A 14,439-nucleotide genomic window follows, 5' to 3' on the forward strand; every position below is an offset into this window, starting at 1 on the left:
CCACAATGTTTTATGATGTTTTAGGAGTGTCCCTTATACAAGCATTATACACAAAAGGATTGTATTCCATTATTAATTCCACCATTTCAGATGGTTCGATTGTGTCAGATCAATGAGAGTTTCAAATAACACAAGGAACATTTTTTGTGCCCAATTTCTTTTCTAATTTGCACAAAACAGTTGCACTCAAGATATTTAAATTAAAGTCCTAAGTGTCCAAATCAGTCACAGTCCAAAATGTTTTAAAAATATATGAACTCTATTATCAAAAACATTTTTTTTTTGGTTTTGACAAACCCAATATAAAACTCTATAGAAGTGAGTAATAAATTTTGGCACTTTTGTAGCTTAAGATGATCCCACATAGAGCCAAATGTGTTAGACAACAGAATGCATTTACCTTCTAAAAGTAATGTTTTTTTCTAAGCATATTTATAAAAATTACTTAAATGTCTTAATTGAACTATGGCCTGATCCTGGCTTAGCCTAAGCCCTCTATGTGAAACCAGGCCTATATATATATATATACTTGTACATAAGGGTGTACTGTCATTTTAGACACGTCCAAAACTGTTGCAACAGAGATGGAAATACAACTTTTAAATACATGAATTATGTTTCCATCTTTGTTGCCACAGTTTTGTTAGTGCCCTTTTCTGTTCTAAAGAAGGGGATGTCCCAACACTTTTGTCCTTATAGTGTCTATACAAGTCATTGGTGTTTGGTGATGAGTTTTCGGCTCAAGGTCTGCATATAAAGTCACACCAGAGGTGTTCAGCTGGGATCAGGACTTGGCTTTCTGCAGACCAGTCAAGTTCTTCCACACTGACTCAATCAATAATGTCTTTTTGAACCGTGCCTTATACACAGAGGCACTGTCATGTTAGACTAGAAAAGGGTCCTGTCCAAACTGTTGCTATAAAATTAGAAGCACACAATTCCCTAGAATATCATTATATGCTTAAACATTAAGATTTGTACTCAGAAATGACTAAAGTAGTCAAACATGTTCATTAGAAGGGGGTGATCCAATACTTTTGGCAATAGTGTATATATAAACTATGGACTTCGCTTATAGAAATACATAAAATCAACATGTGAACTTCAAAAACACACTCTCACTGCCCCTGCAATTTTGAATGATTAAAATAAGTTGAGGAAACAAATGAAATCAAAGAGAGGCACAAGTAATCAGAATCAGATTTATATATGTTCTTATTACAGTTGCAACTGATCGATACATTATTTACATAATTCATTCTCATTTTGCAAACAAGGGAAAAGCATTAGTACATCACAAAGTCAAACTCGTAGTCAGGGAACTGTTTCCTGTTGCAGGCCATTCTAGAAGAGAAACAGACTCAAGAGTCAGATTTTTCATTCAAAACAAACAATCAAGCAACCTAACAGTGTTGTCCTAGACCAGAATATATTCTCTCGCACTTAAGAGAAATCAACTGCTTCAAAATGCTAGCACATGCAAAACCTCAAGACTGTGCGAATGCGAATGCGAAATGCGAAACTTCGATAAAAAGTTGTTTTGTGGATCACTTAATATATGTAATCTGCTTGTTTGTGAATAAAATGCATTATAATTGTACATGTATACAAAATACTAAAGGCTGCCAGTTTGGTTGGGTTTAGCATGCTGTGGAAAAACTATATGCCTGCTATTTAAAGGGATGGATTGCAATAGATTTTCGCTAAATATTTAGGAGCATAGATAGTCATGAACCACGGTGTCAAGTAACGGTTGAATATTATCCCATTCCTCTTCCACCAATCTGTACTAGGCAGCTTCATCCTGTTGCATGAGGACACCAGTGGCCACAGTATCCCCGGTAAACAGAAGGACATTTGTAGTAGTATCGAGGGACACTTTGAGCGGAGGCTGGAGTGAATCGCCGTCTAAGCATTACGAGTAAAATAACCATGAAAAGTTTCGAGCTTGTTAAAATTTCGAGGTTATTCCCAGAACATACGTCTCATTTGACACTCAACAGCTTCACAATTAGAGACAGACTGAAGTTCACCAAACGAAACTGTATTTCCAACAAGTCGACGACACTCAAAAGGCAACCGTTCCCATAAGCGCTCGACAGGCTGCTGATACTGTCACCAGTTCAATAGCATTTTAAGAACATTAAAATAAAACTTCTCTATGAACAATTATATATACACATTTGTTTTTTTTAAGTTGCATCCGTCTTAAAGTGTGGTACTCAATTCATTATGAATTTGTATCTCAATTCATGTTTTAAACGATTTTGTGAGCAAAATAAAATGTTTTAGAAAGAGGAACAAAAACTAAGTGTGAGAAATGCGTGTATTTTGTTTTAAGAGTCATTTTATTATCATCATTAATTATTTGATTTAGTACGATGACTTGGTTTCTGTTAGCTCTACACTGGAAGGGACAGAGAAACTTGGACTCAAAAAGCTGAGGCTGTGATGACCTGCTGAAAAGCCGGTGTATACATCTTTGTCACTTACAAATGTACACACGCACACATACATCTATACACCTCACCCCCCCTCCAGACTGAACCTCTTCTGCATTAGGGGGAAGAAAACAAACAGAAAAACAAAAAGGCAGTCACTGGCCAGCACACAAGGAGCAAGAGGAAAAATATTAACTAATCGGATGAGACAGAAACTCTGTCCTCTGTCAGTAGATTCGCCAGGATTTTCAGCACTCCTTACATCTGTGCTCGCTTTTGCTTGAGAGGAGTCCGGAGCTGCAGGTAAAGGGGAACGGTCTAACCTTGCTAGCTTCGCATCCCAATAAAGGGCACTCTAAGGCTGTGAGCTGCCCTGACTGTCCGGATCGGTGCCGGATGAGCTGGTGTCTGAGTCAGAGTCACCATCGTTGTCCTCTGGCGGGCACTTTTCCCGCAATCGCCTCTGGATGGCTCTGAGACGGGTCAAGAGACCCTGGTAGTCAAAACGACCTCTCTTCTCCCCAAAAGGATCCTGCAAGAAACATCAATTTGATGGAGAACAAAAAAAGGAAAGAACAGGGCAATTAGGATATTTAACCAAACTAAGGTGCAAAGTACCAAAACAGATAAAAAAAAAAAACAATTGGACTAACAGAAAACATAGAAAAAGAAAACAAAATGACTAATGTGTTATATAATAATATATACACCCCCATTCAAAAGTTTGGGGTCCTTTGAAAAACAAATACTTTAACTCCGCAAGAATGCTGGAAATAAACTGATCAAAAGTGACAGTAAAGACATTTATAACGTTATTATAAATTTCTATTTCCTTTTGAACTTTATTCAAAGAATCCTGAAAAAATTTATCCGTTTTCACAAAAATCAAGAGCACAACTGTTTTCAACAAATCATCATATTAGAATGATTTCCAAAGAATAATCGGACACTGAAGACTGGAGTAATGATGTGACCCTCGACCACAAAACCAGTCATAAGGGTCAATTTATACATCATCTGAATAAGCTTTCCATTGATGTTTAGTTTGTTAGGATCGGACAATATTTGGCCGAGATACAACTATTTTAAAATCTGGAATCTGAGGGTGCAAAAAAATAAAAATAAAAAAAACAGAAAATCGCCTTTAAAACTACCCAAATTAAGTCCTTAGCAATGAATATTACTTATCAAAAATTAACTTTTTATACATGTACAAAATATCTTCATGGAACATGATCTTTACTTAATATCCTAATGATTTTTGGCATAAAAGAAAAATATAATTTTGACCCATACAATGTATTTTTGGCTATTGCTATAAATATAATCCAGCGACTTAAGACTGCTTTTGTGCTCCAGGGTCACACATACATATATAAAATAGAAAACAGTTGTTTTAATTTGTAACAATAATATCACTGTTTTACTGTATTTTTGTGCAATCAGGATGAGCATAAGAAATTTTTTAAAAAGCATAAGAGAATTCGTTAATAAAATGTAAACATGCTACAATCACTGATCAATGATAGATCATTTATACAGATCACTGGTTACAATATCATAACACTATAGAAAAACAAAGAACAAATCACACAAAGACAATAAAATTCAATCACCATCTGAACAACAGCTCCACTTAACTATGTGCGACACGACTACAAAATGCCTGAAAAGTGAGTCATAAGCGTGACTTGAGGACAATAACAACTCTGGAAATCCCACAGAAATGGCTGCTGGTGAATAGAAGCTGAGCGGAGTGATTCAGCTCAGTTCTTCACTCGGAGGTGTGGTAGTACATCAGGTTCTTTGTCCCCGCTGGTCTTCTGTAAATGCTGACGTGAATGACTCACCGCAGCGAACAGGAATGTTTGTAATGTCACAACACACAGTGTTTGCATAAGGTTATACTTCTAATGTTATGACGACAACCAAAATGACAAATAATAAGGTGCGATGTGAAATGTAGCAAAGCACATTTGCAAACAGTCATTACCTGCATGTTCTGTCCTTGGAGATGCAGACGTTCTTTGCAGACCCCCTCATAGAAATCATAGTACTCCAGGAAGGATTTCTCCATCACGCTACTAGTATAGAAAAACAATGCTCTTATAAGGGTATTCAATAAAGAATAAGCAATTTACTTTTTTTTACAGAAACACTGACACCCAAAAGTTTCCATTTAGCCGAAAACAAATGTTATTTACAAATCAGTAAACTGACCAAATTTCTTTCATAATAAACGCAGAAATAAAAAGTTGTACAAACATTTAAAGGGAGTTTTTATGTCAACTTCTTAATACCAGAATTATGTTTCTACTCCAACTTGTTGAAATATAAACATGCTCATGGTGGCCGTAATGAAAACTTGTTTTCATGACATATTTATATAAACGTACATTAATGAAGGCAACAGGTTAAGTATAATGAATATGTATTTAAGTGTATTTATTTATCAAAATGCTCCTCTATAGTCAGTTTAGCCGACTAATCAGTTTATGGACATTGAATGTCTTTCCTGATGTAAATATAACATTGTAAGCAGTTTTACTGACACTTTTTGTTGCTGCTGAAACACTCATCGAATGATTACTTGAGACAATTTACATTTCAGTTTCCTTCAACATACCATCTAATGTTCATTAATGTTTATTTCGTGCTAGTAAAGCAGAAGAGATGATCCGTTCATGTGCCGCTTAAACTGAGGTGCCGACAGCGATCTGTTACATTACATTAAAAAGCGGCAAAATCTGTTTTATTTTTGTATTTCATAACATTAAGGCCCGGTTTCACAAACGGGGCTTAGCTTAAAGCAGGACTAGGCCGTTGTTAAATTAAGAAATTTCAAAAATGCCTTTGAAGAAAACATTAATTTTGGTGCATCACAAATAGTAATACTTAGAGAGGTTTGGTATGGACTACAAGCGCTTTAAAAATAACCCTGATTATGCAAAACGTTCGAGGGATAATCACTCACCACAAGGCATCGGGACACGGCACTTTGCCCTCTAGCATATCACACACTGCAACTCGCATGGTCTCGTGGCGGATACACTCATTATAGTTTTTGCTGTCACCTGGATGCCTTTCCTAGCAAACAGATGGCAGTGCAGAATAAACTATAGCAAATCACAGGTTACAGGAGGACCACATCAAGGCTTTAGAGACTAAGAATGCACTGTGGGAGCTGTAGTACCTGCTCAAAGCCTGGCTCATTGTGGTAAGGGTTCTCTGTCATTAGGGACTGTATGGAGATGAGAACAGAGGAGATGCTCTGGGCGGGACTCCACGCTGGACCAGTCCAAGTGCTGTGGAAAGAAATGGCGATCAAAATCAGGATCACAACAAGGAGGGAAAAGCAAGCTATAACGATAAGCGTGTTAATAATAAATAAGCTTTCCATTGATGCATGGTTTGTTAGGAAAGGACAATATTTGGCCGAGATGCAACTATTTGAAAATATGGAATCTGAGGGTGCAAAAAAATCTAATTATTGAGAAAATCGCCTTTAAAGTTGTCCAAATGATGTTCTTAGCAATGCATATTACTAATCAAAAATTATATTTTGATATATTTACAGAAGGAAATGTACAAAATATCTTCATGGAAAATGATATTCACTTAATATCCTAATGATTTTTAGCATAAAATAAAAATCTATAATTTTGACCCATACAATGTATTTTTGGATATTGCTACAAATATACCCCAGCAACTTAAGACTGGTTTTATATTATCATTCATTCACAGAAAAAAACAAACAAAAAATCTCTGATTTCTACAATATTGATCATGTCTCGTTATCGTTATGGATGTGATGCAGACATATTGTCCTTGGTGTAAACCGGCCTAAATTTTGGAACTAAACGTGTCCAAGTAAAATATATGTGGGAATCCAATCACAAAAAGAAATCATTCTTACCCAAGGATGCTGAGGCAAACTTTGCCGTTGCGGTAGAAGTTGGGGTTGAAACGAACAGTATTGTGCCCGGTGGTGATTAGTTTGACACGTGGAGGGTGGATGGGGTAGTCAGGAGGACAGCGGAACAGGAAGAGGAAGAAGCCACCCTCATATGGTGTGTCGAAGGGGCCAGTGATGAGGGCGTGAATCTGTGGAGACACGAGAAGGGAGACGGTTAATTCCAAACCACTACAGGGAGACATACATTCACTACAGCAACTTCCATAACTTATTACAACATTTTCCAATACTTTCAGCATTTAGGTTAAAGTGCCCCTATTCTGGGTTATGAAAGGTTCATATTTTGATTTTGGGAGTCCCCAGCAACAGGCTGACATGCATGCAAAGTCAAAAGACACTTTCATTGTCTTATGCATTTATTTTTACCTTATTTGCTTAACGACTCCCAAACGATTCGCTCAACGATTAATTTTACCAAACCCCTCCTTAGCGTGACGCTAATCTGCAGTGATTGGTCGATTTCAGTTAAAGGAGCGTTAGTGAGCTTTTACTGCTCCAAAAGCGGCACCTAGTGGCAAAGAATGAATTTGCATTTTCATTCAGACCAATGCCAAAATCAAGTTCTCTCATGTCTGAGAGAACAAGTGGGCGGGCAATATGCTAATGTTTCATGTTGACATCAACATGAAACGGCTTTTAAAAATGACTCGTTTCAATGATTCAGAGTCCAGTCTTTCTTTTGAGAGACAATAACTTTATACACAGTGCACTTTCAGATTTAAAACTTTGCAGGGTGTTCACTTAGAGCTGTGTTACACACTGCATGAAAGGTCATTTTCAAAAATCCATAATAGGGGCACTTCAATGTTAATTTTTATACCATTATTTACCATTGTTCATTCATGCTTGTACATTAGTGCTGTCAAACGATTAATCGCATTCAAAAAAAGTTTTTGTTTACACAATGTGTGTGTACTGTGTATATATAAATACACACACACAGAGTATAGATTTTTAAATATTTACATGTATATACATTTACATATTTATATTCTTATATAAATATATAAACATTAAATTTTTTCTTAAACACATACATGCATGTGTTTGTATTTATATATACATAATAAATATGCACAGTATACACATTATCTAAACAAAAACCTTTATTTTGGATGCGATTAATCCTTTGACAGCACTATTGTACATAAAATGTTAAAAACATTATTAAAAAACAAAAACTCAATACACTACTGTTTATAAGAGGGGTGTCAAACTCAGTTCCCGGAGGGCCACAGCCCTGCAGAGTTTAGCTCCAACCCCAAGTAAACAGATCTGATATAGCTAATCATGCCCTTGGGTATCAGTTCAAATTATTTTTAAATTTTTTTTTAAACATGGGTCAGTTCAATTTTTTATGTTTTTAAAATAAGTCTCTTATGCTTACCAAGGTTGCATTTAATTGATCAAACATACAGTAAAAATAGCTAAATAATAAGATTTTACAGTTAAAAAATTACTTTTCTAGTTTAAAATTCTGTGAAATTATTCCTGTGATGGCAAAACTGAATTTTCATCAGCCATTACCCCAGTTTTCAGTGTCACATGATCCTTCAGAAATCATTGCAAATGCCACCTTAGTGTTCAAGTGGTGCAACTTTTTTCTGAATCTCTTTGATGAATTGAAAGTTCAAGAGAGCCACATTTGTTTTAAAAATTTTTTTTGTAACAATATAAGTCTTCACCAACACTTTTGATCAATTTAACGCATCCAAGCTGAATAAAAGTATTAATTTCTTTAAAAAATTTAAAATCATACCGACCCTGAACTTTAGTAGTGCATATGTTGTAATTAACATTAATCAAGAATGATACTGTAAAAGTATTGTCCATGAAACCTAATATTTTAACTGTACACATGCAATTAATGACTTCATTGTTTAGTAAGAATATAACAATAGAAGGAAGGATCGAGGGAACAGAGGACAAAAATATCGCCATAATTGTGAGGGAGAAGTGTGCTGATGCTTACCTTGGTCATGTCATGAGGATCAGGAACCACAAACATACCTGGAGGAGGTTCTTTATAAATGGACATAATGTCTCTAAATGAAGGAAAGAAGAGCGGGGTATGAGAAGTGAATGAGTACAAACAGAGACTTCACTAATATGAAGAAACATTGGTCGGACAATGCACCATTTTTGTCAAAACAGCAGAGGTCACAAAAATACCCAACCAAGAAAATCATTAGTCAAGTGTTGTCAAACGATTAATCATATCCAAAATACGGTTTTGTTTACATACTGTGTATATTCATTATGTATATATAAATACAAACACATGCATGTATATATTTAAGAAAAATGTTGTTTATATGTTAAAAATTGATATAATATAAATATATAAATGTATATACATGTAAATATTTCCAAAAAATATACTCTGTATATTTATTATGTGTATATATAAATACACACACACATAGTACACACACACACATATATATATATATATATTCTGTAAACAAAATTTTTTATTTTGGATGCGATTAATCGTTCGACAGCACTAATATATATTTTTTTGCTTGAGACCAAAATGCCAAAAATCATTAGGATATTAAGTAAAGATCATGTTATCTTGTAAATTTCCTACTGTAAATATATCAAAATATAGTTTTTGATTAGTAATATGCATTTATAAGAACTTCATTTAAAGGCGATTTTCTTTTCTTGCACCTCACCTCATTCCAGATTTTCAAATAGCTGTAGAAAAATATAGTCCAATCTTAACAAAACATACATCAATGGTTTATGTAAATGGTGAATTATTTATTCAGCTTTCAGATGATGTATAAATCTCAATTACAAAAAAAAAGACCCTTATAACTGGTTTTGTGGTCCAGTGTCACATATATAATGTGAGCAGTGAAATATTAAATCGGATAGTTTGTGTTTATTCAGTTTTCTGACACACACAGCCTACTTCCTTCGCCTTATGTTTGGACCGGAAAGTAAACAAACAATGCAAATATCACGCTGGTTGCCTTAAAAAGTTGTCTTTCATTACCCAAAACAAACACAGCGCTATATGAGAGCCCGACATTAACCTTTTTATCCGGAGAATGCACTGCTGAGACGCCTTCTCATTGTCCCAGTCGGTGCTCAGAGTGGGATCCCAGGAGGTGGCGTGAATTTGGGACAGGAGGCCCGCTCCAGCCTGGATCCCTGACACGATACCGGTCGGCAGGGACGGAGGAACGGCCACCACGGGGACCGAGGGCTCGACCAGGCCGGTGTCTGCGGGAGACGGCGAGGCTGATGAGTGGCCCGGAACCGAATTACCCAAACTCGCGGACAGCTGCGCCGTCCCCACAGAGCCGTTGGCCTTCTCTCCAACGCTATCCGCCATCGTCGAGGAACTGACCGAGGGAGCCGCTGTCAGATCAATCCGTTTCCAATGCAGTTTCTGTTTCTCCTCGCTCGGAGGTAAGTGGAGGAGGAGGAGGAAGAGAGCAATGACTCCTACATATTCTCCTCTTTCTCCGCTTGCGACCTCAACTATAACAACCTAACGGCGAAAACAGCGCTGATTTTAATCTAGTACCCGAAGTAACGTTAGCTGAGCTCGGAGACGCGTTTATCAGTTAGTTTCTCCTCGTGTGGCCTGGCCTGTTTATCAGCGTTGTTTCGTTTCTCCTCACTTCCTCCTCGTTTAGAAGGAAACAGTGCCATCTAGCGGTGCACTCCTGGAGGAGATTCAAACGATTCTTTCGGCATTTATCTGCTTAACAAACCTCCAAATAATGTGTTTTTAAACTACACGTCAAATTGCCAGATGAGGACACGAGTCAGACATTAACCTGAGGTGTAGTGGGGCGTATTAATCGGTAAGTGTTTTGATTAATTGAAAGGAATCGGATCATACTGGTCACCAAAATGAATCGGTTCATAAGAGTCATTTGTTAGAGAATCGGTCTACTTTAGTCGCGCTCGATTTGATTTACGTTTAGTCATTTAGCAGACGCTTTTATCCAAATAAGGGCAACAGAAGCAATCAAAACCAACCGAAGAGCAATAAAATGCAAGTGCTGCTATGACAAGTCTCTGTTACGCAGGTTTATATACAGGTGCAGCTCAAAAAATTTGAATATCGTGAAAAAGTTAATTTTTAGGGGTTCAAGCACGCAGTGCTGAAAGCCTGTTGAAATTGTAAGGATTTTTATTATTATTTTTCCGCCGTAAAACTGATCGTGCAGACCAAACCGCAAGGCCTAGACACTTGAAACTTGGTCAAAAGATAGATCTCAATTTGGGGAGAACCTATCAAAGGCTCAGCCCAATCGGCCAATAGGGGGCGCTACAGCGATCAAAAAGACAAAAGTGGTCATAACTCCTAAACCGCTTGTCTTTGATTCAATTTTTTAACATTTTTGGAATCCTTGGTTTAAGACAAAATTAGATTCGCCCTGCGAGGTCCGGTTTTCCCGCTAAATTTAGTTATGTCCAAAACCGACTTTTGCAAACTAGTCCTAGGTTTTTTGCCCGATCGGAACCAAACCACTGCAGAAATATTCTCTGGACAGTGAATATCAATAATTATCGAAAAAAGTTTAATTTTCGACTTGATTTGAATTAACGTTCGACAGTGGAGGGCCAATTTTACGAAAAAGGCTATAATTTGTGAACGAAATGAGATATCGTCACCAAACTCGGTACACGTGTATGATCTTAATCTTTGGTCAAAAAAAATGCGCAGCTTTACCACTTGGTGGCGCTATAGGACTGAAAAAAAACATAAAAACAGCTATAACTATGCAAGCGTTGGTCCGATCGACTTGATAATTGGTATGCTGTGTCTTTGTCTAATGTGCCATAAGGGTCTATGAGGACATTGGCGTATCTAAAAAACATGGCCGCCATCGGCCAATGAATTTTGAGAACCTATTAGACAAGGTTAACGGAGGTCGATCGGAATGAAAATTGGTAGGCATGTTCGACTCATGGACCTAAAGGTCTGTAAGAACTTTGAAAGAAATCGGCCACTAGTTGGCGCTAATGAGATTTTTTTGGCTCTGTAATCACGTGGCGTTTAACATATCCACAAAATATTATGCATATCATTTGATAGATATCCTTATAATGAACAACTTTGCTTCAAGAACCATTGCTGTCAACCAAATCGTTCATTAAATATTCACAAATATGTTAAAAACTTACTTTTGCGAACTAGTCTCTGGTTTTTCATTATACAATATTTCTGTATAAAATGACCTCAAATTCTAGAACATGTTCATATATTCACACAAACACATTATCTTCATATCATATTATAGATCTCCTCATTCTGAGCAACTTTGCCTCGGGGAGTAATGCTGTGCATCAAATTGTTCATTAAATATTTACAAATATGTCAAAAACCTACTTTTGTGAACTAGTCCTAGGTTTTTCACTCAATCTCAATCAAACCACTGCAGTAATACTCTCTGGACTCTCTAGATCAATAATTATATAAAAATTTTTTTTTGAATTTTGTCCTTTGGTTTTCTGTAACTGGGTCATTTACAAAAAGGACGTGGCAACACACCCAAAAGCCTGTAAAACCTAAATGAAAACTCAAAACTTTACGAAACTTGGTGAAAACATGTGACTAATGACTTTTAACAAGCATGCATCGTTTCATGGAGATCGAATCATAGGTGGCGCTATAACAGTCATAACTGTTAAAAATCATCATATTTCTTTGGTAAATTATCTGCATTTGCCCAAAATGCTATTTTTAATCATTGATTTAGGTGGTTACAGCCATGTTAACACAAAATATTTTTCCTTATGTGCTTAAATGCCTTAACTGATTGAACCTCGGTAATTGCTGCTTGCAACTATATATTTTATTGTAACATTTCAAAAAAGTTAAACTTTCATATATTATAGATTCATTGCATGTAAAGTAAAACATTTCAAAAGTTTTTTTCGTTTTCATTTTGATGATTAGAGCTTACAGCTCATGAAGGTCAAAAATATTTCCTAAGATCAATCAAAAAAAGGATTTGCAAAACAGAAAAGTTCAAGTTCTTTAAAGTATGTTCATTTATGCACTCAATACTTGGTCGGGGCTCCTTTAGCACAAACTCCAGCATCAGTGAGGTGTGGCATGGAAGCGATCAGCCTGTGGCACTGCTGAGGCACTATTGAGCCTTCAGCTAGTCTATATTGTTGGAGCGACTGTTTCTCATCTTTCTCTTGAAAATATCCCATAAATTCCATATGGGGTTCAGGTCAGGCATGTTGGCCGGCTAATCAAGCACAGTAATATCATGCTCAGTAAAGCACTTGGAAGTGGTTTTGGCACTGTGGGCAGGTGCTAAAGTCTGGTAAAGGAAATCAGCATCTCCATAAAGCTTGTCAGCAGATGGAAGCAGGAAGTGCTCTAAAATCTCCTGGTAGATGGCTGCATTGACTCTGGACTTGATAAAACACAATGGACCAACACCAGCAGACGTCACGGCACCCCAATTCATCACTGACTTCGGAAACTTCACAATGGACTTCAAGCAGCTTGGATTCTGTGCCTCTCCAGTTTTCCTCCAGACCTTGATTTCCAAATGAAATGCAAAATTTACTTTTATCTGAAAAGAGGACTTTGGACCACTGAGCAACAGTCCAGTTCTTTTCTCCACAGCCCAGGTAAGACGCTTCTGACGTTGTCTCTGGTTCAGAAGTGGCTTGGTAGCCCTTTTCCTGAAGACGTCTGAGCGTGGTGACTCTTGATGCACTGACTCAAGCTTCAGTCCACTCCTTGTGAAACTCTCCCAAGTGTTTGAATCAGCTTTGCTTGACAGTATTCTCAAGCTTACGGTCATCCCTGTTGCTTATGCACCTTTTCCTACCCAATTTCTTCTTTCCGGTCAACTTTGCATTTAATATGCTTTGATACAGTAATCTGTGAACAGCCACCCCTTTCAGTAATGACCCTCTGTGACTTACCCTCTTTGTGGAGGGTGTCAATGATCGTCTTCTGGACCATTGCAAAGTCAGCAGTCTTCCTCATTATTGTGGTTTCAAAGAACAAGAGATACCCAGAATTTATACTGTAGGGATGGTCATTGAAACTCAAATGTAAATATTATAATATATTGAGATACTGGCTTTTGACCTTCATGAGCTGTAACCTCTAATCATCAAAATTAAAACAAAAAAAACTTTTGAAATAGTTTACATGTAACGAATCTAGAATATATGAAAGTTTTAACTTTTTTAAATAAGTTACAATAATAAAAATGAACTTTTTCACGATATTCTAATTTTTTGAGATGCACCTGTATATACATATGATTGACACATTATGTATATACAAGAGTCATTCCTTAGGGAGTCAGACTAACGTTACATTTGTTGGGATGCACGTTTTTGATTTGACTTAAAAGGACCGGTGTTGGACTACACTGGTCGCTGATGCACATTTAAGAACCGTTAATGCGAACAAATCTACAAAATCTTGGGTATTTTGAATCAAGTCTGTCCTAGCACTAACAAAAAGGGAGTTTGCAAAGCTCCTCATATGACAGGATAGAAACAAAACATGGGATCTCCTAACAAAGAAGCTTTGAGAAACTGACAATGAGTTACTACCGTTTTACAGTAGTACAATAAATGACTACACATTACTTAAAATTAGCTTACTTATTACACACACTCAATAAGTGAGACTTTAAACTGAAAATAAGTTTAAACCAGCAACCCAAGACTGTTTAAGCTGTTTGGTGGAACTGGGATGAGAGGGAAAAATAATGTTATATGATTAAAAACTTTGATATAATATCTTGTATGAACTTGTTTTTAAATTGCAAAAACCGTTGCAAACGTTATGCATTGCTAGATATTTTATTAAACTAATCTGGAGGTATTAAGGGGATATTTTACCTAAAATGGGAAATTGTCACTGTCACAAGTTATATTCAAGTACATTTTTGATAAACATTCCCCAAATCCCAATATTAGTTTTAAAAACACCAAGCTAGTCTACCGTTCCTCAACAACCTTGCATCCTCAAAGCTGAAAAACAAGAGCAACAGCAGACAG

At 36.6% G+C, this 14,439-nt stretch overlaps 1 protein-coding gene across 2 annotated transcripts; it reads right to left on the reverse strand.

The window, feature by feature from the left end:
• Positions 1-1,189: 1,189 nt before the first annotated feature.
• LOC306851289 (ubiquitin-conjugating enzyme E2 Z-like) lies at positions 1,190-10,232 on the reverse strand. Of its 2 annotated transcripts, none has more exons than XM_079387447.1 (7): positions 9,468-10,232; positions 8,393-8,465; positions 6,361-6,548; positions 5,635-5,746; positions 5,416-5,528; positions 4,435-4,525; positions 1,190-2,973 (listed from the first exon to the last, which is right to left on the reverse strand). In XM_079387447.1, exons 1-7 carry the CDS (start codon positions 9,767-9,769, stop codon positions 2,797-2,799), a joined length of 1,056 nt encoding a protein of 351 aa, XP_079243573.1. In that variant the 5' UTR covers positions 9,770-10,232; the 3' UTR covers positions 1,190-2,796. The 2 variants fall into 2 exon arrangements, with proteins under 2 accessions (XP_079243573.1, XP_079243574.1); XM_079387448.1 differs by having other exon boundaries at positions 4,435-4,522; positions 9,468-10,070.
• Between the last annotated feature and the right edge of the window lie 4,207 nt (positions 10,233-14,439).

Source organism: Barbus barbus (assembly GCF_936440315.1).
Source record: "Barbus barbus genome assembly, chromosome: 3".
NCBI lineage: Eukaryota > Metazoa > Chordata > Actinopteri > Cypriniformes > Cyprinidae > Barbus > Barbus barbus.